The 26,572-nt window shown below is 52.2% G+C and overlaps 8 protein-coding genes across 8 annotated transcripts; 5 read left to right on the top strand and 3 right to left on the bottom strand.

The window, feature by feature from the left end:
- Positions 1-863: 863 nt before the first annotated feature.
- J4E93_008110 (uncharacterized protein) lies at positions 864-2,574 on the top strand (the record flags this gene model as incomplete). The annotated part of the gene is made up of 5 exons (XM_049346012.1): positions 864-1,028; positions 1,320-1,577; positions 1,775-1,796; positions 1,866-1,945; positions 1,993-2,574. 5 exons carry the CDS (start codon positions 864-866, stop codon positions 2,572-2,574), a joined length of 1,107 nt encoding a protein of 368 aa, XP_049196945.1.
- Positions 2,575-8,315: 5,741 nt separating this feature from the next.
- RLP24 (ATPase-activating ribosome biosynthesis protein) lies at positions 8,316-8,990 on the bottom strand (the record flags this gene model as incomplete). The annotated part of the gene is made up of 2 exons (XM_049346011.1): positions 8,316-8,878; positions 8,927-8,990. The coding sequence occupies 2 exons, from the start codon at positions 8,988-8,990 to the stop codon at positions 8,316-8,318; spliced, it is 627 nt and encodes a 208-aa protein (XP_049196944.1).
- Positions 8,991-10,708: 1,718 nt separating this feature from the next.
- Positions 10,709-12,836, bottom strand: J4E93_008108 (uncharacterized protein; the record flags this gene model as incomplete). Its single annotated transcript, XM_049346010.1, has 3 exons — positions 10,709-11,497; positions 11,557-12,718; positions 12,781-12,836. The coding sequence occupies 3 exons, from the start codon at positions 12,834-12,836 to the stop codon at positions 10,709-10,711; spliced, it is 2,007 nt and encodes a 668-aa protein (XP_049196943.1).
- Positions 12,837-13,900: 1,064 nt separating this feature from the next.
- On the top strand, positions 13,901-15,749 carry J4E93_008107 (uncharacterized protein; the record flags this gene model as incomplete). The annotated part of the gene is made up of 5 exons (XM_049346009.1): positions 13,901-14,139; positions 14,196-14,816; positions 14,871-14,991; positions 15,052-15,551; positions 15,617-15,749. 5 exons carry the CDS (start codon positions 13,901-13,903, stop codon positions 15,747-15,749), a joined length of 1,614 nt encoding a protein of 537 aa, XP_049196942.1.
- Positions 15,750-16,208: 459 nt separating this feature from the next.
- J4E93_008106 (uncharacterized protein) lies at positions 16,209-17,399 on the bottom strand (the record flags this gene model as incomplete). Its single annotated transcript, XM_049346008.1, has 1 exon — positions 16,209-17,399. One exon carries the CDS (start codon positions 17,397-17,399, stop codon positions 16,209-16,211), a length of 1,191 nt encoding a protein of 396 aa, XP_049196941.1.
- Positions 17,400-18,352: 953 nt separating this feature from the next.
- Positions 18,353-19,804, top strand: J4E93_008105 (uncharacterized protein; the record flags this gene model as incomplete). The annotated part of the gene is made up of 1 exon (XM_049346007.1): positions 18,353-19,804. One exon carries the CDS (start codon positions 18,353-18,355, stop codon positions 19,802-19,804), a length of 1,452 nt encoding a protein of 483 aa, XP_049196940.1.
- A 715-nt stretch (positions 19,805-20,519) lies between these two features.
- J4E93_008104 (uncharacterized protein) lies at positions 20,520-21,599 on the top strand (the record flags this gene model as incomplete). The annotated part of the gene is made up of 1 exon (XM_049346006.1): positions 20,520-21,599. The coding sequence occupies one exon, from the start codon at positions 20,520-20,522 to the stop codon at positions 21,597-21,599; it is 1,080 nt and encodes a 359-aa protein (XP_049196939.1).
- A 346-nt stretch (positions 21,600-21,945) lies between these two features.
- J4E93_008103 (uncharacterized protein) lies at positions 21,946-25,958 on the top strand (the record flags this gene model as incomplete). The annotated part of the gene is made up of 2 exons (XM_049346005.1): positions 21,946-21,951; positions 22,140-25,958. The coding sequence occupies 2 exons, from the start codon at positions 21,946-21,948 to the stop codon at positions 25,956-25,958; spliced, it is 3,825 nt and encodes a 1,274-aa protein (XP_049196938.1).
- Positions 25,959-26,572: the final 614 nt, after the last annotated feature.

Below are 26,572 nucleotides of genomic sequence, written 5' to 3'. Positions count from 1 at the left end.
TCAGTCGTGAGGTCGTCGGGCAATTGGGCCCTCGCGGATATCCGGGGCGTGTTGGTGTTTTGTGAGGGCGGAGGGGTGTCGTGCTGGGGGTCTGACGGTCTAGTGCTGAGCAGGGTGAAACGCTGCCGAGGATCACATCTACAGGGCCCTGAGGGAGGGTGTCGCAGACTCGCCGAGTGTCGAATCGTGGCCGACGGTGAACGGGTGAGGCAGAAAGCTTGTTTGGCCTGTTGCAGATGCGCAACGCCCGCTAAAAACGGCAACAAGAGGATGGCGGTAAAGGTGATTAGTCGGCTGGCAGCAGCTGAGACGACACCTGAGGCAGCTTTCTTCTCCGCGTCTACTCTATTGACGGCCAGTCTAGAGAGCCGCGTCGTCCGTAGTTCGCGCGTCCAGCCCGCCTTAGTCAGACACGAGCCACGCCAGCTGGGCTGAAAACGGGCTAGCAGACATGACGTTGCGATATTGCTTCTCCCACGCGTTTGGCAGGTGAAGAACTTTATACGCCCTAGCAACTTTATTCACACAGCTAATTTCTTTGACATTCACCAGGCCAGTCTAGAGCATACTACTCTGTAAGCCTAGATTTTTCATTTTGGAGCTCATCTGTAAGCGCCTACCAAGAATAGTACGTCAGCATTCCTGGTCCCTTCCGCTTACAACGCTCGCGTACCTGTCGCTTGCCGGGATGCGCTATGGGCACACCGCTACCAAGAGACACATGCCGAGCGGCAGCCACACGACAACGTTGTCCACCCTGCTGCGCCACCACTCCCGTCGCATCCTCGCATCTCCGCCCCTCCTGACATTCCACTTGAACCTCTGACTAACTTTCCAGATCGAGGCTTGCACCACTACTCGCCATGGCGCCAATGACGGTCGAAGAGCTGCAGCAGCATCCTGAATTCAACCACACCATCTGGGACCTCGAACCAGAAAAGAAAGGCAAGGCCGTTGTGGCCAAAGACCGTGGCGGTCCCCTTAACATCGCTTACGAGGTCCACGGCCATGGCGACAGACACCTCGTGGTAAGTCGCCCCACTTTCGGTATTAATATCTGCTCCAACATGATGCGCTGCATATCACGCCAAAGAAAGCTTGTTCTTGACCGGGATGCATTTGTAATGTTCCTCTTCTACCAATCCACGGGTACCGGCACCCTGTCACCGTTTCGTTTCAGTCACAATGACCGTCTCAACACGTCTGCGTCGTGTCTCAGGTTGTCCAACTCGCACACTTATACATTTCGCTCAATAGCCGCTTCCGGCATCTTCCGTATACATCGTTATCGTGAAGACTCAACGACTGACGCCATGTAGTGGGTCATGGGCCTTGGTGGCATGAAGTATGCATGGCAGCGCCAGACGAAAGACTTCGCCCACAACAAAGGCGATCAGTACTCGTCGCTGGTGACGGACAATCGGGGCATTGGCGACTCTGACAAGCCCACGTCGAGATACTCCACCTCTGCCATGGCTCACGACCTGGTCGAAGTGCTCGACCACATCGGCTGGACCGGCAAGCGTGAACTGCACGTCATTGGCATAAGCATGGGCGGAATGATAGCTCAGGAGATAGTAAGTCGACCACATTCTCCTCGTCATGATTTTCAACTCGGAAGCTGCATGTTCCGTTATCGAACACAAATCCTCGACATGTACTCGCCAGAAACATTTCTCTGGACTTCTGATACCCAGCATCATCCTGTAATCTCATCGGCGCTTTCATCTTCCGCTCCGCTCGATTGACCCCACCCCCACGTGTTCGATAGTAGAGCATATATGATCTCCGGTCATGTATGTCGATCGTGGGGGATGCGGCAAAATTGCCTATTGCGGACTGTCATCATGCATCATCGCTAACAGATATCCTGGCTATGTTGATACCGGAACGCATATGCACACTGTCGCTAGTATCAACAGCCGCGCAACTGTTTCGAACAACCGTACGTACCGCCATATCAAACTCCTCTTTGTCCACTGACACCTCCAGGGCTTCCTCGAAAATCTGATCAACCGCGCCAACCTCTTCATCCCTAAGTCGCTCGACGTCCAAATCGAAGGCGTGAAAAAGAATCTCTACACGCAGGAGTGGCTCGACTCGCCCGACACGCTCGAACCCATCGTCAAAGCCTTTCCCACGAACGGCGACCGCTTCGCCGCAAACGAGCTCTGGAAAAGGCAGCACCCAGAGTACTTCGGCAAGGCGGGTTTCATGCTACAAGCCATTGCCGCGGGATGGCATCACAAGAGTCCCGAGCAACTCCAACAGATTGCGACGACGGTTGGCAAGAACAGAATCATGGTCGTCCATGGAACGAAAGATCGCATGCTCACGTTCCCTCTGGGCGTTGTGCTGTGGCGGGGATTGGAGAAGGGCGAGGGTGTGACGGGTAAAGAGAATTGGTTGGGTGTTGAAGAGGAGGACGATGTTTGGCAAGAAGGTGAAATTGAGAAGCATTTTATCAAGGGTCAGGGGCATGTGTTGCCAGCGGAGATGAGGGAAGAGTTTAATGGATGGATTGAAGGGCTGGTTGAGAGGGGGATTAGGCTGAACCGAGAGGAGGGTTTGTAGAGCAATCCCAGGTCATGTTGTTGTTGCGTTATCTCTCGACACAGTAAATATGCACACAACTGTCTTCCGCCCTGCAATTCTCTCGTGGAATAAGTCAATCAAGTTGCCAGTTCTTTTCCAAGAAATGGTATCGCGACTCGCAAACCACCGGCAACACCATATACAACAATATAAATCATACTCGAACGACATGTGATCTATTACGTCGCAAAGCGTACGTCCCGACTAGGACCTCGGCACATGAATGGCTGGGCGGGGTACGACGACATCACGACCCGGCATCACCACTTCATTGTACTTCTTCCATCAAAATCGCCATCTGGGGACACATGTAACAGTCGAATTGCTGGAATTGTATCAAGTAGACATGGCGCCACCAACAAATCACCCACCCGTCGTCTTATTCGGCTATGACTGTAAACACGTCCCGGTCGACCACATAGTTATCTTCCTACTGACCAACCCCAGCAAGCCCCTTCACAAACAAAGTGCGATTGGCACTGCGCATTAAGCAGATACCGTTCTGTAAGCCAACGCGGGTTTTCCGCTACCCATTGACGAGTAGCTAACCACACCCCCCAAGCATACATCCCCGTCCCCTCAATGCTCCCCCGCCCCCTCATAACCTCCACCTTCGGCCTGCAGTACCGCCGCATCCCCATCCTGGCAATCGGACGACACATCTACTGCGACACCTCGCTCATCATCGAGGCTTTGGAGCATTTCTTCCCCGGGAAGCAGGGTTGGGGTACTGTGTATCCGGAAGCAAAGGGCTTGGGAGTTGGGGAGTGGGCGTATCGCGGGATGGCGAGGGGGTTTGCGGGGTTTTGGACGGATGTAAGTTGTGGCTTTGTGGTTTTGCTCTGATGAGGGAATGGGAAGGGGGAAGGGAACGGCAAGGTGTGGTGAAGATGTGCTGATTTGAAACAGAAACCGTTGTTTAGGACAACCACGGGTTTTATACCGCCATCAGTCTGGTCCTCGGATTTCGGTAAAGACCGCGCTCAACTAATCGGGCACCCAATCCAGCCCGAAAAGCTCCAGGCTAAAATCCCAGACAACCTTTCGCTTCTGGACATGCACCTTTCGATGCTGGAACCGATGTTTACCTCGGGAACGTGGGCCATGCCGACGCAGACGCCAAGTTTGGCGGATTTGAGTTTGTATTATCAGTTACGGTGGGGTATGGATATTGGGGCTGGGAGGGGGATTGGGGATCTTAGTGGAGGTGGGGCGAGTGATACGGATGAGGATGTCGTGGGGCAGGTGTTTAATGCGGAGAGGTATCCGGGGTTGATGAGGTGGTTTGGGGCGTTTGAGGGGTATATTGATGGGCTGCCTGATACGCAAGTAACGGTGAAGAAAGGCAATATGCAGTGGAAGGAGACGCTTCGACGGACGCCTTTGCTGAAAGATGAAGAGCTGCTGGTTCCTACGGCGGTTGCACCGCATGAGGTGCTCGATACTCGGAGAGGGATGGTACCGGGGGCGAGTGTGAGTGTTGTACCAGATGACACTGGACGCGGCAACCCTACGAAGGGTACGTTGGTGAAGATTGGCAGTGAGGAGGTTGTCATCAAGCCTGATGAGAAAGCCGAGTTGGATGTAAGAATCCATTTCCCGCGCCTGGGGTTTATTGTGAAGGTTCTGAAGGGAAGCAAGATGTAGTTCAAATTGAGTTATCGAGGCCGAAGACTGGACGAAGTATTGATGCAACATTGAAACCGCGGTCTTGTGCTTCCAGCCAGTCGAAAACTCCGTAGAAAGTGGTATCGGACCGAACAATCGCTGAGTCTTCGCACCACTGTCAGTCGGCAAACAGTGGCTCAGGTTCAAGTCTCGGTCGGCGAGCATTCTATTCAGGAGGCTGCATCTCTTGCCCATCAAAACGCCGCCGAACGCATGGAAAGTATAGCAAAGCTGATGTATTTTCCGACGCGTCCCACAGACTTTGCTCACTCACTCCAGGTCCTCGTTAGTGCCTCTTTGGAGCTGCCATAGCATCCGCCGGTCGCCCGATTGTGGGTGCACCGACCATTGTTTATGGCCGTTGCCGAAGCCGTGGGAACCGAGTAATCTCACATCTTGTCTTTACTGACAAGAATACCGCACTCAATCTAAATCTTCGATGATTAGATCGGGATGATACATTACGCAAGCCTGACATTCGTATATGGGTTTTCCGTCCGTGCACAAGTCGAGCTTGACTTTCCTCCAGGCTTCAGCGATGGAGAAGGTGATTGGACACATCGTAATGAAGACAGTTCCAACACCATTGAGAAGCCAAACCAACATGTTCTTCGTGTCGGCTTTCTCTTCTGCGTTCAATTGAGGTATACCGGAGTTCAGTGGTGCGTTGGATACAACCCCCGATAGACTGTGGCGCATCTCCTTCTTAATCGAATGAGCTATGTCTCGGGCAGAGCCAAACGATCTCCACGATTCGATGTTACTCTTGATGCGCGTCCTCAGCATGACTGCAACGTCATCGTCGCGGCCCAGTACTTCAACGAAGACTCGGATCAGAAGCTCTTGAATCTCAGTCGATGGTAAGCACTCGTCCAACGCCGACGTTATCGCGACCATGACCCATGTGAAGCTATCCATGCCGTCCTGGTGGACAAAGCCTATTGTCGGCCATCTCCTTTCCATTTCGCGTGCATCCACAAGGCCACCCCGCTTGAGTACAGCTCTTCGATCCTCACCAAGAGCTTCGAAGAGGTCAGGGTCGTCCTGACCTGTGGCAATGGAGTTGTCAGACCTTCTCCCTTGATCAATATCCATAGTTGTGTCTGGTATGAACGAGCTGCGTTGAATCAGGCCACTAGTGCCGGCAACGAATGAGACATCGCTTCTTTGTTGCCCCAAGAACCCTCCACTGTCGGGCGTGGATCTAGTGGGACTGCCTTCTAAGGACGTGTGTTCGGATTGAGTGGCAGGCCTAGTGGAATGAACCTCTGGTAGGTAAGCCGTCGCACTGTGGTGCTCAGATTCAATGGTATGACGGGTAAAACGGGTTTCCGAAGACGGTACATTCGGTGGATTCTGTCTAGACTGTATTGCGCGGACGGCAGGGAGAATCTTGTAAAGATCCTCTACGGTGGTGGTAAGCCGGTGAACGATGTTTGCTAACTCGGAACCGATATCCCTGTGGCTAAAGTCCGCTCTGATGATTTGAAGAGCAGTGTGCTCACTGTGCTCCAGAACAAACGTTTGGCTACTAGCGCTGCTGCGTGTTGCATTCGAGTAAGTCGAATTTGTGTCTGTAGTTCGGCCCATGAGAGTAGTTGCATGTGCAATTGCGAGTGGTGTGGAGTGCAGAACATTCAGGAGTCGCAGAGCCTCATCTCGATAGGTAACGGACCCAAGTCGATTTCCTAAGATAGCCATCGCTTCATCTGTCGTTATTGATCCAACTTCGACAGTCGTGTTCTTGTTGTTGATGCTTCTGAACCGCCTTGCAACATCTTGATCGCGAGACGCAATAAGTATTGATCCATGCGGAACTTGGGGTAGGAAATTAGAGAGTACTCTCAAGGGTGGAATGGAGGTAGCTGTCGCATGATCAGGCGACCTGCCATATGAGAAGAACACATCCCCGTGGTTAGCGTTGTCTACCACTATTGTCCAGTGCCCGTTAGACTCGTCGCGCAGCCAGTTGCTAACGAGTGGCAGCAGATCAACCCTAGGATTCTCCCATTGTGTCATCTTTGTCGCTTCGGCGATCGCACGATAGTCTTCTTCAAAGCTTGCTCGCGTCGCTGCGTTGATCCAGAACACCCATCGTGCCGGTGTCTGCTCTCGGACGCGATAAATGTACTCGATTGCGACCTGTGTTTTCCTGAGACCCGGATCAGAACTTCTTCACCATTCAAAAGCCTCGGCACTTACCCAACACCTGCAGGTCCGAGAAGTGTTGCGCAGCCAGCGGGCTGGCAGCAGATTTGAAACACCTCGTTCAGACAATGGCGGTCAATGAACTCCTCGTTTCGCTGGAAGGGAACACTCCAAGCACGCGATGCCAGCGGTTTAGCAAGACCTCCGTTCTTTAGCAAACGTTCAGCTTTTCTCCGTAATCGCATCAAAGCCCTGTCCCGCCCCTCACCATACAAAAGCGTCATGTGGATGCCAAGCAGCCCTAAGAGTGAGTACGCCGCATCCTCTTCTCTCTTCGTTTGCCGATTCTTCATCCAGGAAATGCGCTCGTCAATGCTGTAACGTGATAGCGGACTACCCTGGAGTGCTGAGATTGGTATTTGCGTCCTGTAATGCAAAGCTTGCAATAGCGTCGTCTTGTTTCCCAGTAGTCTTCCATCCTTGGCAAAGAACTCAACGACTTCTGGTGCGAGCATTTCTTGCAGCGTCCATCCACGCTGGAACCATCTGCTATTCCGAAACAGTCGCGCCCACTCTTGCTGGGACATGTCTTCAAGGCTCCCATCAGCTGCGACGTCCGAGAGAAGGACATAGCATTTCCTTGCGTTTCGATACCACTTGAACATGGAGTTAATCGCTTCCGACAATTCATTGCTACTGTTCTTGTCAATACAACAGGTGTCAACCCAGAAGAAACCCAGATTGTCCGTAGCAGCTTGTTCAGAGCAGAACACTAGCTTGCTATACCCTAAAACATGCTTAGCCCGACCGTGTCTTAAATCTGAGAATGTGACTTCATCTTCGTCCGAACCCCAGGTGTGCGATAGGATAGCGTAAGGCGGAACATCTCCGCCAAATCTCTCAACAAGGCTGAAACCGGCAGATCCTGATAGGCGCTGCAACAATCGCATCACCGCAAGACGAGAAATACGTCGTACGAGTAGACCGGGAAGCAGTAGGTGAATGGGGCTGTGAGGTCCTCGCTGTGGAACGGGGGTGCGGAGGGGCAGGCTGGACGTGGAGGCAGGCTGGATGTATATGAGCCACCAACGGGGCTGAGCTTACGCAATTTGCTGCAGTCAGCCACCCTCGAAGACAACGCCACAGACGCGTCTCACAAAGCTGCACCGCATCGGTGCGAACGTAGTCAAACCTGCTTTTAATGTTTTGATACCTGCGCAGTCTAAAGCTCGCATGGGATGACGCTCGACTAGCAAGCACAGAGGAAAGGAGAATTTCGAAAGCCAATGATAGAGCTTCAGTGATAGAGGTCAGTTCTGTGATGATATTTCAGGTGGTTTGAGTGAGTAGGGGAGGCAAAAGCGAGTAGCATCGGAAGGCGACGATTGATGAACACGCCGGGCGCTCGGCCTAGTGCACGGGTAACATCCATGGATCTCCACCTGGACCCACACGTCACGTGATGCTCAACAGACCACCAGGGCACCTCTTCAGTGTTGTCGTGAGCATTTGTCTTGTCTCGACTTCGACATTGATATACCTTAAGACGATCAAGGTGTAAACCAGTGTTTCTGCCGCAAACTGATGCTCGGAATGGTCGATGAAACAACGTCGTTTTCGAGATGGAGGTTATAGTGAGGCAAAGAACTTGAAGCGTTCCCCAAACACCGGTCGTCATGCGCAGTACAGGATATGACCAAGCGAAAACATATGCTAAAATGACATTCATAGGACCATGAACTTGTGGGATTGAAACATGCTTTTGCTGTGGTATCGAAATCATGTCCGTAATCTACCATAATGTGAGACGCCAAACTCCAAGACTATGTCGGAAGATCGTTTAATGACTGTCGAAATCGTACTGTCATATCGCAGAAGATACCATCTGTGCCCTAGATGCATCCCTACTCGTCAACATCCATAGCCTCAACACCGCCACCAACCTTCCTCTTCAACATCTTCTTCGTCTTAGTCTTCTGCTTGGGCAGCTCCTCCTCAAGCTCACTGAGCTCGCTCTCCTCAGCCTCAAGCTCCTTCCTCCTAGCCGCGACCTTCTCCTTGACCTTCTGCACATCAACCTCCATCTCCTCCTGCTCAACCTCCTCCTTGGCGAACCTCTCACTCGGCGGCAGCAAGTGCTGGTTCTCCTCGACCAGCTTCCTGTCCTCCTCACGCTGCCTCTGCTTGTTGCCACGCATGCGCGCCTTGTAGAATGCGCGCTCTCTCCTCTGCCGGATCTCGGATACACGGCCCATGGCCTTGAGGGTGGTCTGGATGAGGTCGCGGTTGTATCGCACGGGCACGTTGCGGCGCTGGGCGAAGGTGAGGGTCGAGTCGACGGTCATTTCCTTGTTGTGCGCGCGGCGGAAGGATTTGGTCCAGGCCAGCTTGCGGGGGTTGCGCTTCATTTTGAAGTTCTTGTGGCATTTGCTCTTGCAGAAGCGGAAGGCCTTTGCATCGTTGCGCACTGGTAGGGTCAGTAAAAAGTTGCGGCAAAATCAACGCTTATACGTACCAAAGGTTATACCCTTGGACGGGTACACCGGCGAAGAGCAGAAGTAGCAAGTCTCGATTCTCATCTTATCGTCGTGGCGCGAATGCGATCGCGCTCGTTATCGTCGTCGGTAGGTATGCGCTTTTCCGCGTCGTAGTAATCGTCAGCACGGGCTGAGATTGGAATATATAAGGATCGACCACGCTTCACTTAGTTGGCGGTGGTGAGGCGGGTGTCGTGTAAAGGTGTGGAGGTTGAAGTTCGAGAAGTTCGCCGGCTCGAAATTTTGGGTGGCCCGTGCATGCCAACCCACCTGCCATTCTGGCCCGCCAATTGCGATGCTTCTCGACCGAGACACCTCCGCAAATTTCCTTCAGACCACCTCGCCGCCGCCATCCACCTAAGCATCGCCATCTGACGTATCCTCCCGCCCACCTCGCATCGCGACTTCACACTACCCGTATTCCGGAACACCGAAACCGCATAGTTGAGCCCAGATAGTGCGACGAGATGTCTGCCTGGGTTTGGATATTGGGCGCCGGTGCCACTGCTTTCTTCGTACGGCCTCCAATTTCCTTAGTCACCGTTCTATTATGACTGGTTCGGGAACTGTCGGAATATGATAATTCACGACGAAGATGTACTGACGGATATGAATAGGGTCGCGCAGCACTTGTGGCATTACGGAGATCAGGCGGTGGAGCCGGAGCGCTAGGACGTGGATACTACAAAGGCGGCTTTGAGCCCAAGATGACACGCAGAGAAGCTGCCCTAATACTAGAGATGCCGTACGCCTCCCGCAAACCCATGCCTCGCAAGACGAACAGAGACTAACGAATTCCAGCGAACGCGGCATCACGAAAGAACTATTACGGAAGAAGCACCGATCGCTTATGCTCCTCAACCATCCCGATCGCGGCGGTAGCCCCTACCTTGCAACCAAGGTCAACGAAGCGAAAGAACTACTCGAGAAGGAGGTCAAGGGTTAACTTGATGGGCAAGAGGTGGATGATGTGTATACCAAGACTTTGTACTATATCACGGCATGATTCTCAGCATCAGCATGGCGTTGGACTGAATACGATTAGCGATTTACGACTCTCAATATGGTTCTATCCTGTTCATGTTTTACGAACTCGGTGAACTCCAAGCTTAGTGACTATGACAGATAGGTGCACCACCCCACATTTCATTACAGTCGCGAAGAGGCGGGCGATGAATACGGCGACGACGCTGACGAGGGACATGACGACCGCATCGAGATACTCAAAAACACGGAGCAAACGATGTGGGATAGGATTGGGCATCTGAAGGGTGAATACACATATGATGACGAACAGCAATCGGAGTCTGAGCCAGAAGCGGGATCTGGGGATGAGCAAAAACAAGAGTCTGCAGTAGGGGGATCGTCGGATATGGATCTTGAGTCGGTTTGTGATCAGATTGGGAGGTGCTTAGAGGGAATAAACTCATTTTATACAAGGGAAAATATGAAACAGGTTTGTAGACTACATCGGAACAAAAACTTACGAAATAGGTGACCTAACGTCAACGTAGGCTCTAGGGTGTTGAGCGTTTTCCAATATTGGCGTGAACTTCTCATCCGCGGTACCTTTGCGCATCCGAATCGCATGAAACGACGAAGCCGGGGGTAGCTCGTCATGTGATTGAGTGTTGTGGAATGTGAAGAAGTCTTGATACTTGGACCAAATTTCGGAAGCACCCCTGAAAGCCTGCGTTGGCAATGTGAGAAAGCAAACACTGGTGTCATTCCATAGTATTTACAAAGCGCAAAGAAACACCTTAATCATTACCCTTGCACCCATTCGTCCATCCACCCGCCGCCTTGACAATCTTGTTATTCGCCCAACACCTCGCACGTACCCAAATCGGCGTACTAAACGTTGCATACCACTCGTGCCCATCATGATCAGCCGGATTATCAAAGTACTCGAACTTCCAAAAGGTTGTACCAAGGCCATAGCAGCCATTCATGTTAGGCCGAAGAGTATCTTTTCCGTAATCCCAGGTCGAGAAGCCAGCACCCTCGACCTTGTAGCGTCCGTGAGTCCCCTTATACCAGCCCTCGCAGCGGCCATATGGCGCTTTTGGCGGCGGCCAGGGGCGGTTACTGCGGCGGGGGTTGAGCTCGTACTTGTAGTCTCCGCCGCTGCGAATGTATCTGCCACCACCCTTCCAGTTCATGGGGTTATCGGAGGTGTCGCATGAGTTCATGATCTTCTTCATTGAGTCCACGCACTCGTCCTTGTCGAATCCCGAAACACCATTGCTGAGGGTGACGACGTAGTCGTGCTGCTCTGGTGTGCCTTCGTCGTAGGTCTTGGAGTAACTCCAGTTGATCTTGTTTTTGTCGTGCTTATCTTGGACTTCCTGGCAGAATCCCTCGTAGTTCTCATTGGTGCGGTTGCCGTTGACGTAGAATTTGCTACCTGTTTTGGAGAAACATGTAAATTCGTCTTTGACGGCGGTGCAGGCAGGTGAGTCGGCGCCCAGAACAATGGCGCGCAGGTCCATGAGTTCTGAGAGAGCGAAGGAGGCTATGGTCAGGTGGCCGGCTTCGTTGGGATGGAACTGCGAATGTCAGTCAAGAAACGTTGGCAGACAGGTGCCTGGATGCAGCTAGTACTTACGTTACGGCCAATCGTGTCGGGCATGCCCATGCCAAAGGTCATATCAAAGCCACCATCCCCAGGGCAGCCTGGTGGTGAGGGTGCCCGGGAGTCAAGCTTGTGCCGGACGGCAGCACGTGGATCAGGTGACTTGTAAAGAATAGAATCGTAAAGTGTACGTTCGAGGTTTCGATCGCGAGCCTCCATCATAGCTCTGATGCGATTCACCTGGCGTTTCTCCGAATTGGAGAGCCTGGTCGAGTTCAATATCTCCTCGAGATCCATGTCGCGCTTTCGTAGCTCCTGCCGCTCGAAATCATTTTGCCACTCATCCCAAGGGTGCGTGTCGGGCTTGATGAAGTGCATGTTCGGTTGCTTTGGATCTGGATAGTCACCATTGCTACTCGGCGAACACATGCGGGCGTCCACCTCATTCGAGACCCAGTAATCCCAATCAGCGTAGCCAACCTTGTATTTGATCTTATCACTCTTAGCGGCTTTGTCAACGGCGTCGCGAATAGCCTGGTTGATGTCAAGCACCAGCTGATTGAAGACGTGGCGACGTTCGATAGTGAGAGCTCGGTACGAGGAACCCAATGGGAGGAACCAGAAGAAGTCCCACGACTGGCGATCGCAGTTGTCTTCCTGTGTGTCGAAGAATTGAGCATAGCTGTTCACGACGACGATACCGTCCTCGTTCATCTTCTCGTCGAGGGCTTCCAGAATCTGAAAGATGTTGTCGGTGATAATATCCTTGGCATTTTCCTGGGCCTTTGCGATGACGGTCTCGCAGGCGGATGTCTTGCCGTAGGGCAGCATGATGCAATCTGCAATCATCTTGGCGAGACAAAGGTCGTTTCCGCCAGAAGTGAAAGTGACGAAGTCGAGCTTGCCCTCTAGGGCCTGTGCCTGCTGGTAGATTTGTTCAGAACGATCGCCGCTGCAGGCGAGGTACTGGAAGCCGCCGTCCTTTTCGATGTGGGCACCAAATTGTGCCTCTATAACCTTGGGGTATGCCATGTCATATCTGGAACACTTCCAGTTGTCTCGAACCTCTTCCAGCCCACTGGGTACTCTGATAGCTACCTCGTCCGCAGTGATCCTGTGGCCGAGAGGTCTTCCAGCACCAATGCCGGCTGTGTAGCTATCGCCAATGGCTGCCCAGCGTTTGATCCACTCCATACTGCTTGGATCATCATCCCGCTTGCGAAGGGTAGGCGGTGTCGGCGAGGATGACGAGTTGACAGATGAGGCAGCTTCTGAACCTTGATATAGTCTTGCACTTCTGGCATGTCTTCCATGGTGTGCGTGGTGTGGAACGTATCCATTCGTCGAGCTGATCAGGACCGAGAGGCCCAAGATCAACTTGATAAACATGTCGATTGGTGTTATCGGACTAAACGAGAGACATGAACGAAGAATGAGCGTGAAGCGTAGGGCGAATGACCAACGTTGCGAGCGTGTGAACTAGGCTCATAGACTATGAACAAGCAAGTGAAGCTTCGGAAGAGACGGGAGAAGAATTAGCCAAAGGCGGTTGATGATCAGGCGTCCAGAAGTCGAGATGTCCCCTCGCCGCCTCAACGCAGCACCAGGATTCTCAGCCAAGGCCGGACTATGGACATCGTCAATGATTTCACCCCGGTAGTCTGCAGGGTGACATTTCGATTGCGAGAACTAGATGAATGTTCCCGTCTGATATGGGGGCGAAAAGCCTAAGTCGGATGAGGCAGGCAACATTGTATGTACGCGATGCTACCCAAGACAAAGTGTCTTTGGTGGAGACCTACCCAGGTACCATCAGCGTATCGGCCTGACAATGGTAGAATCCCATCCAGGTACGTACGAATCCACCACTCACGAGCCAGCTCATTTGCGTTCACAGCCTAGGCGCATGCTGCAGGGCGTACCTGCATCAACGAGATAGTGTCGGGGGTCGCTGATTGAGGTTAAGACGATGGAGGTGCTCGGCGGCTAAATGCAGGGCGGAATTTAGTGGCGTCCCGGCTCGGCAGGGTCCTCGCGTTGACCCACCTCGACAAACTCAACCTCATCCTTCGTTCATCTTGGCACATACATCGCGCCGGAGCTTACACTACAGCAAATGAGTTTCTTATTGATTTCGCCTTGCTCGCCTACGGGCCTGGCGGCAGGTTTGCCAGGCCGCCCCTGATGACCGCAGCTGTGAGCCAGGTACGGGACGGGAATTGGCGCTGCGCGCCGCTCGATCATCGTCCGGCCGTGAATGTCTCGTCCCACTCGGTACCACTACGCTCTTCGTCAAGCTGTCTTTCTCGCTGGGGACATTGATCGCGCATTTCTTGTTTCTTGAAACTTGTTGTACAAACACTCATTCCACATCATCATGACACCCAGAGGTGTTTCATTCAAGGGCCTGGCCCTCAGCCTGGGCCTCCTTCTGACTGCGGAAGCACTTGATCTGGGCTCTTTCGGCGGACAAGCGGAAGTCAGGCTACTCATGGAAAACGTTGCTGGCCAGGAAACCACGCCTGAGGCTAGAGAGATGCTTATCAAAGCAAATGAGAAGCCGGACTACACATGCACTGCAACTAAGTCATGTGACCTTGGATGCTGCGGACCTCTGTAAGTCGGCGATATGAGCATGTACAATCGGCCATGATGTTAATGACAGTCGTCAGCGATGACACCGGTACTGGTGCCTGTGGTTTTGGTCCCGTCTTCTGCGGCGACAAATGCACCAGCGATTGTAGTCGTAAATCTGAATGCGATCCCGGCACCTGGGGTCTCCAGTATGCGAACCTCACTACTTGCCCACTCAACGTGTGCTGTAGTGAGCATGGCTTCTGTGGCACGACGGTTGACTTCTGCGGCCCCAATCCTGTGCCGCATCCTCAGTGCGACCTCTCGCAGCGGAGTGCCGACGCGCGCACCATCGGCTACTACGAGGGCTGGAACTTCCAGCGCCCTTGTGGTAACATGGAGCCTGAGGACATTCCGCTGGGCCACTGGACGCACATCAACTTTGCCTTTGCTCTTATCAACCCCAAAACGTTCCACATCGAGGACATGGATCCAGGTACCGGATCACGTTACGGTCGTGTCGCAGCCCTCAAGGAGAGACAGCCTGGCCTCAAGATCTGGATTGCTGTTGGAGGCTGGGCTATGAACGATCCCGGCCCGTACCGGACTGCCTTCTCCGACATGGCCGCCAGCGAAGCAAACCAAGACAAGTTCTTCGACTCACTGTTGACATTCATGAGGCGATATAACCTAGATGGCGTTGATCTAGACTGGGAGTAGTAAGTGACAACCACTCATCATATCTGGCAGCTAATCTGACACACGCGCTTTAGTCCTGTGGCTGAGGATCGGGGCGGTATACCGGAAGACTTTGACAACTACGTCAATCTTCTGCGGAGGCTTCGCGAGCGCTTGAACTCATCCGGTCGGGAATACGGCATCAGCCTGACTCTTGTGAGTAGCAACCAGTCCCTGCTATACTTTTTGTTGTTCCATCGCGACTGACCCTAATAGCCTGCCTCTTACTGGTATCTCCGCGGCTTCAATCTTCAAGGAATGGAGCCATATCTCGACTGGTTCAACATGATGACGTATGACATCCACGGTGTCTGGGACGCCAGCATCGACAGTCTCGGCCCTATTGCCCAGGCTCATACGAACTTGACCGAGATCAAGATGGGTCTCGAGCTCCTGTGGCGCAACAACATCAACCCAGAGCGTGTTGTATTGGGTCTCGGGTTCTATGGCCGCAGCTTCACGATGAAGGACCCTGGATGCATGACGGCTGGCTGTGAGTTTAGCGATGGCGCTAACGGCGGCGCATGCACGGGCACGCCCGGCGTGCTGTCGGCGGCGGAAATCAACGAGGTCATCGCCAATGGCGCCACTGTCACCCACGATGAAGAGGCTGCTGTCAAAATTGTCACTTGGGACTCGAACCAGTGGGTGTCATTCGACGATACTCAAACGTTGGGAACAAAAGTTGATTTTGCTCATCAGCATTGCTTAGGAGGGTAAGTGCGACGATCTGGTTCCCAATGCATCGCGAATCTGGGACCATTTGCTAACGAGAATGCAGAACCATGGTCTGGGCTATAGATCTCGACGACGGTACGCTTACCAAAGCTCTTGGCGAAAACATCGAGAGACGACCGATGCCCACGTACAAACCAAGACAGGTCTTTGAATGCGGTGCAAGGCCCGAGTTGTAGCTAGCGACCTGGGCGTGTTCACGTCGCAAGGTCTAGACATATCCATTATGAGTGACATTTATAGCCATGGTTTAATCGCAATAGTGATATGTTTTCTGATGAATGGCAAAGATACACCCCGTCCGCGTGAAGTTCGCGACCGGTGCACGGCCTGTGGGAGGCCTCTTGCCCTTATACATTACCTTGTCAAGGTCAGCCCTCCACGCCAGCCTAGGAAAAAGCTAAACACCCTACAGTCTACGTTGACGTTAGATCGCCTACTTTGCAAGTTTTTAGTTTAATGTAATCTGCAGATCTGTTAGGTTTTTTCTAGCATGAGGTGCCCCAGTTTCACGCGGTGTTCACACGAGTATGACGACATGTATGTGATTGTAGCTAAAAGTGCCCAGTGATTACAACGAAAGTCTATCTACATAATACATGAACGGACTTGGCTGGTACTTGTACACGCGGTACTCATCAACATGTACCATCTTTGGTGTCGCCGGCGCGAAAAAATTCATCACTGCTCCTCGCTCCCTTGAGTCTGCCTTGGTATTCGCTTGATCCTGAATTGTGCGGCACCTCCAGGGTGGAAGGCGCGGGCTCGCCATAGAGAAGGACTATACGATCGACATCCATATTGCTGGGGCGGTGACGAAGTGGGATGATTTGGTCCGGCATGGAGTCCGCTTTGTATTTCATGATGACACGTCGATTCGGGCCATTGTCGCCGCCACCAGCGCGAGAAGGATACAACATGATCGAATCTGGGTCAAACTGCTTGTCTCGAAACATGTTTACAGTATTGTCAACGGGAAGCCAATCAGCAGCGCTGAAACCATATTTGTTGGCAACGCCGCGCAAGATACAAAGGTTGTCGTACTCCTTCTGCAAGACCTCCCGCTCTTTATCGTCCGTCTCCGTATCAATCAGGACCTGTACTGATTTGTGAATCTTGTAATGGTCTTCGAGGTTTCCACAATTGAAGTCGGAGGTCTCGAAGTACGTTTTTTCATTGTGCAAAGGAATGTTCCAAGAGGGCCCGAAGATGTCGCTCTGTTCCCAGTAATACGGATTCTGGTGCTCGTGGGCAAGGCCCCAGGCGTGACCTAACTCATGGGCGATATTGGCGGGGGTGTTTTCTTGACCGACACCTTCCTTGTCAGAAAGGTGCATGGTTGGCCCACGGACGGCTGTCGCGGGGTTGTCCGCGATCTCCTGTGCGTCGACCACGGGAATGCCCAGCGTAGTGGAAAACCTGCCGTAGTCGTTGTAATGGATGTGCAACACGGAGTCGCGCTTGTCTTCAGACTTGCATTCTGCATCTGAGACTTCCTCGTACTTGAAGCCATGTCTGTTGAGCTGAGCCCACAGTTCTATGGCCGACCTGAAGAGGCCTTCGAGCTTATCGTGACCCTGCGAGTTTTCGAAGCAGTATCTGATCGTCTTTTTTGGCCAGATGCGGGGTAAGTCTGCTTGACCTGGCCGACTCTCAATGGAAAAAGCGCGCTTGCTGAGCGACGAAGTCGCGTTGAGGGTTTCGATGGCTGGGTAGTCAGGGCGAGGGTTTGTACGTTTGTTTGGTGCTTTGGCCTCCCAAAACCTGCTGCCACCAAGAACTCCTTCGGCACTAGCGAGCAAGAAGATGAGAATGGAAAAAAGATGCATGTTGAACGAGTGTGTTGGTAAACGAGTGTATGAGTGAATGAGCTAACGAGTGACTTCCGCTCGAGACGGCGAATTGGTGACTACCAACAACCAAGCAACGGTAACAAGTATTCAAAGATTAATTGCGCCGAGTGAAGGGCACACACAACATACCTGGATCCAAGCGCCATCCGACCCTGGTCTCGGCCTTGCGCAAGGCTGCCTACGCAGGTAGATGCCCATCTCTGTTGGGACCTTTCGCTTACAGTCTCTTTCGATAGAATGCGCCAATAAATTTTGCCGTCGTGCAGTTCCCGCCTTGATGGTCATCCAGTCAGCATACTATGTTAGCTTCAATCATACGTCTCCACTTGTCCCGGTCGTGGTAATCGAAAAGGGCAGGTCCCGACCCCTATCGATTACGCCCTGCTTGCATCCAATATGAGCTATGCTTGGCAGAATCCTGAGGCTAAGGCATGCAATGTAACGTGGTGAAGAAAGAGGATGATAAAACTTTGTCCGTGGCGGCACGGCGGGTTCCTGCAGGTGAGCTTAGCCGCCTTAGCCCCACTAAGAATCTGCGCCGATAGGCTAAATCTGTCAGTTGCACCATCAAGCACTACGACATGCGGCTACGAAGCGAGCATCATCGCCGCTCTACCTGGAAGACCCTGCCGAGACATGCACCCTTGCATCAGTCAGACGACTAGAATGATGGACGGCTGGCCTTAACAAACTCGGCATTGTACTCAATGAGTATTCTAGTATCGCATTCTGGTTTTCGGGCCGCTGGACATCCCCTTACACCTGGACTTCAGGGCTTGTTCATTCGTTTTCGTACATTCATAGCAGAACCAGAGCACTTCGCGATCCGCTTACGTCAAGCTTCAATCTTCGAGGACTGGTTGTACACACTGGTCTCTCGACTACTTCCATAGCCAGCCGCTCGCCTAGCTGCTGCGTCAAGTTCGACCATGCGTTTACTGAGCCAACAAACGCGTTGCCTGGCGGCGGGCCTACTTCTCACAGTCGTCGGTGCCCAAGACTCCAGTCCTACAGGTCCAGTACACCCGGGTCAGCCCGAGAACTGCAACGGATGGCATACCGTGGTCAAGGACGAGAATTGTCAGATCGTGTCTCAAGCCTACGGTATATCCACGGAGCAGTTCCTTGAGTGGAACCCCGCGGTTTCCTCCGACTGTCGCGACAACTTTTGGCTCGACTCGGCCTACTGTGTGAGCGTCGGAAAGACCAGTACCAGACCCACCATATCCTCGCGTCCTACATCCACGTTCACTTCTGGTTCTAGATCATCTTCCTCCGGAATCACTTCTCAGACGGCCATCACGTCAACCCCTGCGACGACGAGCGCTTCGTACAACTCGACTTATTCTGTCTTGCACCCCGTCACCTCGTGGAACGTGTCGACTACCAGTACCGACAATGCATGGCCACCTACCAAGACGCTCGCGGGGCAGACGGAGATTTGCAACTCATGGTACCGCGTTATGCCCGGCGATACATGTCAGCGAACGGTAGATAAGTTCGGTCTAAAATCCATCGACGAGTTTGTCAGCTGGAATCCCACGACCAGTGACGATTGTGAGATGCTTCTCGCCGATTACTGGGTCTGTGTTGGCGTTCAAAGACAAACAGGTAACACGGATCTGATATGGGAGACGGCCCAGCCAGACTTCACCGCGCCTCCCGAGCCCACCGATTACACGCCTGTTACACTACCCACAGCTGATTCGAGTTTTGCACCAATCCCATCGCATGGACCTATGCCGTCCAACTGCAAAGTTTTCCATCAGGCGACAGCCGACCAAAATTGCAATGACATTGTGAAGTTGTACGGCTACTTCTCGCAACAGCAGTTCTTGTCGTGGAACCCAGCACTCGATGGCAATTGCCTAGGTCTTTGGCTCGACACTTGGTACTGTGTTGGCGCATACGCGGATGCTGATCTCCCACTACCCGCACATCAGACGGCCAAACCGACGGAGGGCAAAATCCCTCTGGGATACCCCAACGACTGCGCGCGATGGTATCAGACAACCTTCGACGACACGTGCGACCTTATTGCGCTTATGTTCGGTAGCTTCAGCGAGGCCGAATTCGTGAAGTGGAATCCCTCCGTCTTCGGCGACTGCGCCGGCATCGTTTCAGATGCATGGTACTGTATAGGTCGCCCGGGCACGCCCACTACGCGTACTCCAGGCGCGCCTTCGCCGACGCAGATGACAGAAACCATACAACCGACCGCGACGCAGCCGACAACCACTACAACAAAGCCAACTGAGCCTGTGCAGACACCTTCACCTATCCGCGAAGGCATGGCGGACAATTGTGTGAGCTTTCACCTCCAGCAGCCAGACGAGTTCTGCTACGCGATGGCGACTGGCGCCGGCATCTCCTTGGCGTAAGTGCTTTCCGCGTCCAACCTCTTTCCACGGTCCCTTCTCTTGACCTTAGCTCTACCATCTCGAAGCTCATACTGACAATATCATATAGCCAATTCTACGAGTGGAATCCCGCCGTGGGCAATGACTGCCAGAACCTGTGGCCTGATTACTATTACTGCGTTGGGGTATAATCAGTTTGATGGCGGTGCACATCTAGGTGCAGAACTTGCCGCCTTGGCGCTGTCAAGATGTTGTCAAGATAGCTGTTAATAAGTGTAAATTTGCTTACATGCGGTGATGGTGTCTTGCGACGCGGTGTTGGACCAGATTGTGGATGGTGGATCCGGACTAGCGGCAAATGGTCTTGGCAAACACGCTAGATAGATTAGACCCGTGGACCTCTCGGGCTGGAGACGGTCCAAACCCCGAATGAGAGGGGCAGTCTTTTCCCTAGAACGATGCGCGCCGCCAACGATGTGAAGCCCCTTGCATTGTACATCGGATCATTATGGGCAAGATGCCGTTCCTTGGCGGTTGACGCAGGGGTGACAAACGAGGACGGAGGCGCAATCAGCCCTGGAGCGGCCGCCTTCTTCATAACGCCAGTGCGTCGCCGCCCACATGTCGTGTGCCACACGCGTTCGGGCGGACGGTAGCTACCTATGTATGAGCTTACTGCCCATTGCCTGATCTCTTCTCTGTCCATTAAGACCGTCCTCTTCTCGCATCGCCAACCATGTCCAGGCTCAGCGCATGGCTGAAGAAGTACCTGCGCATCGAATCGAGCCCCAAACCGCCGTCTCCGGACGAGCCGCCGTTTCTACCTCCTTCGCGACGACCGATTACACCGACTTCGATCGACACACCAGCATGCCTCTTCTTCCAGCTGCCGTACGACATCCGAAGCATTATCTTATCCATGGCCTTCGATAGACGCATGCTCCACATGGATCTTGTACAGCAAGCAGGCGCATGGCAATGGAGGGGCCTCCCCTGCGGACGTAATCACCCAGCATGGAAGCCGTCCATGCGATGGCATTGGATAGGCCCGTGGAATGATGCGTGCATAACGCAGTTGGAGATGGACCGGTATAGAAGTCGCGACCCAAACGACCCCGCTGTGCGTTCTGGGGTGTATGACATTGGCGCTATGGGGTTTTTGCTGTCTTGCAGGCAGGCGTACATGGAAGGTGTTGATGTCTTGTATGCAGCCAACTGCATAAGCATCTACAGCGAGCCCTTGCTTCTTCATCTTCCTAGACTGATTCCGCATAACCGACTGGCATCGATCACTTCTCTGGAATTGACAGTTCAGGCACACCGTATTGAGAAAGATGATGGCACAGTGTACTTCAATATGGACCACCTGAAGCCCATTCTCGACAACATCGTCAAATACTGCCCCAATCTCCGCAAATTCTACTTGTCCCTGCTTGTTTACTGGGACCGGCGTGGCCACGATCTACTCACTGGTCCAGCCTTACCTCTACTTGATGCCTTCTGGAGGTCAAAACAGTTGCGCAATATGATAGTCGAGCTGCCTGAACCGCACTTTCGAGCGCTCAAGACCGCTCGGCCTATAACCCAGCATCCACGTGAGGCACCCTGCAGTGGTCCTGGGAAACGTTCGGATTGGAGAGCTTTGGATAGCAAGGAGCCTCAGGTACAATACAGATCTCTCGAGCGCTACCCAAGTCCGCCCTTGAAGCTACCGGTAGGAGACGGCGGAGAGGATGAAGTGGAGAGTGCGGGATACTGGCTCCGCGAAGGTCATGGAGGATTTGAGCACCTCATATCAAATTGTGGTGCCCATTAACGGCAACGTGGTACCAAATCCCTTGGGAACAATCCGAAATCTTAGAATTTAGGCTAGGGAATTCAACATGCTGATCCGAGAAAGCGTTAGGAACAGCTAACGCATTCGAAAATTTGACAATGAACCGTGAGCCCGTGAACCAATTCTAATCTCATTGGCGCAAAGCTAGAGCCTGTCATGCCGGCTTTGCCGCGGATCAACGATGCGCTAAAACTAGGGCTTGTGGCGAAACGGAACGCTTGCTTTTGCCGCCCCATAGCACCTTTTCGCCCAACACCATCTCACTAATTTGTTCGGACAAGCACGAGTACACAGGCATATTCAAGCGCGTGAACCATCATGAACAATGCATGTACTGGGGGTGCTTGCCCCGGACCAGGCCGCACGTGGGAGTCTCGAAAAGCCATTCGCGGCGAAAGCAGGCGGGAGCAGCAATTTTACCGGTACAATCCGACCGTTCATTGTGTTGACAACCAACTCCACAACTATGCTTTGACAGGACTGATGTTTCCGTAAAGGTACTATGGCCCCTTCCGGCAGATGTCTGACTATGGCCCTCAGTACTGCGACGTCCGCATTCCTGAAGCCAGAGAGAAACACAAACCGGTGTCATGTCCCGATAAGATCCTCACAGCCTTCTGTCAGCTGGGCGCTCTGCGGATGAGGGCCCGCCGTTGTTTGATATTCTTCTTCGATGTCAATCACGCCTACATCATGGCTGAGGCGACACAAACACTGTCACTCGAAAATGATGCGATACACGAACCCGGCGATGAGATCTGGATGGGTCACTCCATCATCCCGCGCGATGTAGCCTGTTGTGAGACCACCGTCAACCTTCCTTCATTTCCAATCACTGCAGCAGCAGATGGCGACATTAGGAAAAGCGCATTCGTAGTAAACGACTTGACCAAGCATCCGGATCTGTCTACCAGGCCGTACGTTACTGACTTTCCTAATGGCCGATTCTACGCCGGCGTGCCAATTACTACACCATCTGGAGTCAACATCGGCGCATACTGCATCCTGGACGACAAAGTCAGAGACGGAATCTGTGAGAAGGACCTCGGCTTCTTGCGCGACATGTCGCAGACTGTTGTGAACCATCTCGAGTCTGTGCGAGCCCTCTCAGAGCGGCAGCAAACCAATCGCATGGTGGCTGGGCTTGGAGATTTCGTGCGCGGGACTTCGGGCGCTGCCCGCAATGCGCCGCCAGCAACTCACATGGTCCCAAATAAGGGCGGCGCAGGAGCCCAACAATCCTCCTCTGTTCAGTATCGCCTTCCAGATGCATTAATAGAAACTGCCAGAACACCCGCTACGGCGTCATCACAGTCAGCAGGAGGATATTTCACCAGTCAGTATCGATCGAGTTCGCCGGCCGACCACGCTCAAGTATCCGAGAAGCCCTCTGCTCGTCTCCAGCAATCAAGCGACCACAGCGCGTCGTCTCAAGCAATGAATGGGACAGACGCGCTGCCCGGTGCTAGGGCGCGGACTGCGCCTGAGAATACATCGAAGCGTACTGCGTCTTCGTTGGAAAGGTTCATGACCCGTCCCCCGCCTCGCCCACGAGACGACCCCGAAAGCCTTAATAGTACGTATCAGCGTGCAGCGGAAATCCTATGTCAGTCACTCGAACTAGACGGTGTTGCCTTTCTCGATGCGTCTGTCCGCACATTTGGTGGGCTGAGCGAAACACAGAGTACGGAGTCCAACGAGGGGAGCAACGCCGATAGCGAAGACTCGGCAGGCTCGCTCTCATATTCGGAATCTATACCCAAGCCACGAGCGAAAGATTCAAAGGTTTGCCAAGTCCTGGGATGTGCACAAACAACGCGAAACGACACCATGAGGACAAGACATCCTACGGGCGAGCCTCCCACAAAGTTGACAGAATCGTTCCTTCGTAGGCTCATGCGTCGGAATCCACATGGAAAAGTGTGGAAATTCGATGAAGACTTCAAGATGTATTCAGAAGACGACTTTTCCTCGGATGGGTCTGGAGCGAGCACCCAACAACGGAAATTTGCCCATCGCGATCGACGGAACGATGGAGAGATCTTGCAGCAGGCATTTCCTGGGTCCCGATGCATCGCTCTCAATGGCATCTGGGATTACACGAAAAAGCGTTGGGCAATCGCGGGCCTGTACTGGACTTGCGATCCACTCAGGAACATCGCCAAAGACACCGAGATGCAGTTCGTCGATGCTTTCTGTGACATTATTGTGGCAGAAATGAAGCGTCTAGAGGTGGTAGGCACTGACAAAGCCAAGTCAGACTTCATTTCCACCGTATCTCATGAACTTCGCTCCCCGTTACATGGCATTTTGGGATCGTGCGAGCTGTTATCAGAGCACGGTCTAGACGATGCAGCCACGGCTTTTGTCGAACAAATCAATTCGTGCGGACGTACCCTACTGGAAATCATCGAACATCTTCTTGATTTCGCAGATCTTAAGAGCCGACGTTTGAGAAAAGGTGTTGTAAAGAGCTCAAGAATCAGCCAGAAGCAGCTACCACCCACAGTGACCTCTGCTGCCGATGACCTGAAAGCATTAGACGCGAACATCGAGCTCGATACTTTGACGGAAGACGCCGTCGTATCTTCCGTGTACTCCTTCTACTACGGTGGAAACGCGAAAGATCACACTCACCCTCCGGTCATTCTCGACATTGATCGATCCGATGGGAAGCACTGGCATTGCAGCTTAGCCACGGGTGGCTGGAAGCGTGTTTGCATCAATCTCGTCACCAACGCACTCAAATATACGCCTTCCGGATTTGTTCGTGTCTCCCTGAAGCAGGAACCCAAGGCCGGGTCACGACGACGCTTTGACGCTGTACTTGCTGTATCCGACACTGGGAAAGGCATGTCGAAGAAGTTCCAAAGCGATCATCTTTTCCATGACTTTGCCCAGGAAGACACATTGTCGGATGGTTTGGGCCTGGGCATGCACATTGTCTCCCGGATAGTATACGCGATGGGTGGTAGTATCGACGTTGTAAGCGATCAACATGGCACCGGTACTTGCGTAACTGTGCGTGTACCGCTAGAAGATCATCAGCACAATGACCATCGCACCGAGGCCTCGAACAAAAGCAGCATCACGCCGAAGGTCATCGAAGGCCTGAAGATTGGTCTCGTCACGGGAGCGAATTCCGAAGCCAATGTCGAAGATGGTCCGATCGATGCAGCTTCTGCATTAGCCATCTCTTCTATCGAAAACATTCTCAAGTGCTTGAGCGTGCAGTCCGAGCGATGTAATTGGCGACGCGGCAGTCCATACGACCTTGTGATCGTTATGGAGGCTGACATAAATGATTGCCTTGCGACACTTCGAGATGGAAGATCAGCAGATGTTAGTGCTGCACAAGACGTCGGCCGTCTTCCGTCTGTGCTTGTTATATGCAACAACACTCCAAGCGCACGATTGATGGGTGACCGGTGGGCGACGGACGATCTTCGGTCTCTCCTGACCATGCACCATCTTGCTCTACCTTGTGGCGTCAAACAGGTGGCTCGAACTCTATCGGCCATTGTCCGCCTGCACGAGAAGCGTACAACAGCAATCTCGGAAAAGCCAAAGGCTCATGAAGAGCTGAAGAACAACGACTCAACAACTGGCATTGCACAGCACGATGCCAGTATGCATCATCAACTTCAAGTACGATCTCTTGCCTCATTATCGATCACAAATGCAACACCTGTGGTAGAGCAAGCCGGGATTCGTTCAGCAGATTCGCCGTATAAGAACACAAAAGCACTGCCAGTGCTAGAACCACCGGTAGAGGCCCGACTGATCCACTCGCCGAGCGGCCGCGTGTTGGACCCGAAAGCGCTCTCGCACACACCATCTGTCTGGACGCCCATGCTGGAAGCCCTTCCGATCGAAGTACCCCCCAGCTCAGTAGAGAAGCCAACTACCAAGACACCAACCCTGCTTCTCGTTGACGACAACAACGTCAATCTCAAGCTTCTCGCTGCCTTTGCTAAGAAACATAAGTATCCTCATATGACCGCCCAGGATGGTCAGCTTGCTGTCGACGCATTCGAAAACGCTCACAGAAGTGTCATTTCACAGCAAAACATTGGGTCGCAGGCGATAGACACGGTCGCATCCGGCATACCAAATGTAATCCTTATGGACATCAATATGCCGGTCATGGACGGGTATGAGGCTGTTCAACAAATCCGGGCGTACGAAAAGAAACACCACATGACGGCATCGAAGATCATTGCCGTTACTGCGCTGCAATCGGAAGCCGCGCGGGCTGAAGCGTTCGGTAGTGGCTTCAACATGTTCCTGAGCAAGCCGATCAAATTAAAGGATCTAGCGAAGCTTGTTGTACTGTAAGAGGATAGCTTCTAATTACTATGTTATCTATAATGTTAGCTAGTTATCTTACACATTGTATAGAAACGCTACCTAATATAATTTACGCTTAGTTTTAAGTAGTACTTTGCTAAAACTTTCCGCTATATAGTACTATATTAGCTAATATACACTATATATAGCTTTACTCTATAGACTATTTAATCTTTCTATTATTAATATACTTAAAGCTATAACTTATTTATTTTCTTTTAAGAATTATCTTTAAAATAAATTCTTAAAAGAGTATATTAAGTTTTGTAAATAGAATTCTATTTATATATATTAGTGCCTTATACCTAATTTTATAGACTCTATTTAGTAAAAAGATATTAAAAGATACTTAGCTACTATCTTAGAATAGCTAGAAGATTTTAAGATTTTAAGATATTTAGTGTATATTACTATTAGTACTAATACTTATATAAACTATAACTATAGATATTTATATACTCTCTAGTTAATATAGTAGTTAAGAACTATATAATATAGTAGTAATAGAAATACTATACTAGGTCTTATAGTATCTATTTTTTAATAACTATAATATAATAACTATTTTATAGCCTAGATCTTAATAAAAGTTATAGTAGTTT

This window comes from Alternaria ventricosa, assembly GCF_023758065.1.
Source record: "Alternaria ventricosa strain BMP 2768 chromosome Unknown scaffold_15, whole genome shotgun sequence".
Taxonomy (NCBI): Eukaryota; Fungi; Ascomycota; class Dothideomycetes; order Pleosporales; family Pleosporaceae; genus Alternaria; species Alternaria ventricosa.
Note: the sequence above shows the minus strand (reverse complement) of the source record. Positions and strands in the feature narration are given on the sequence as shown.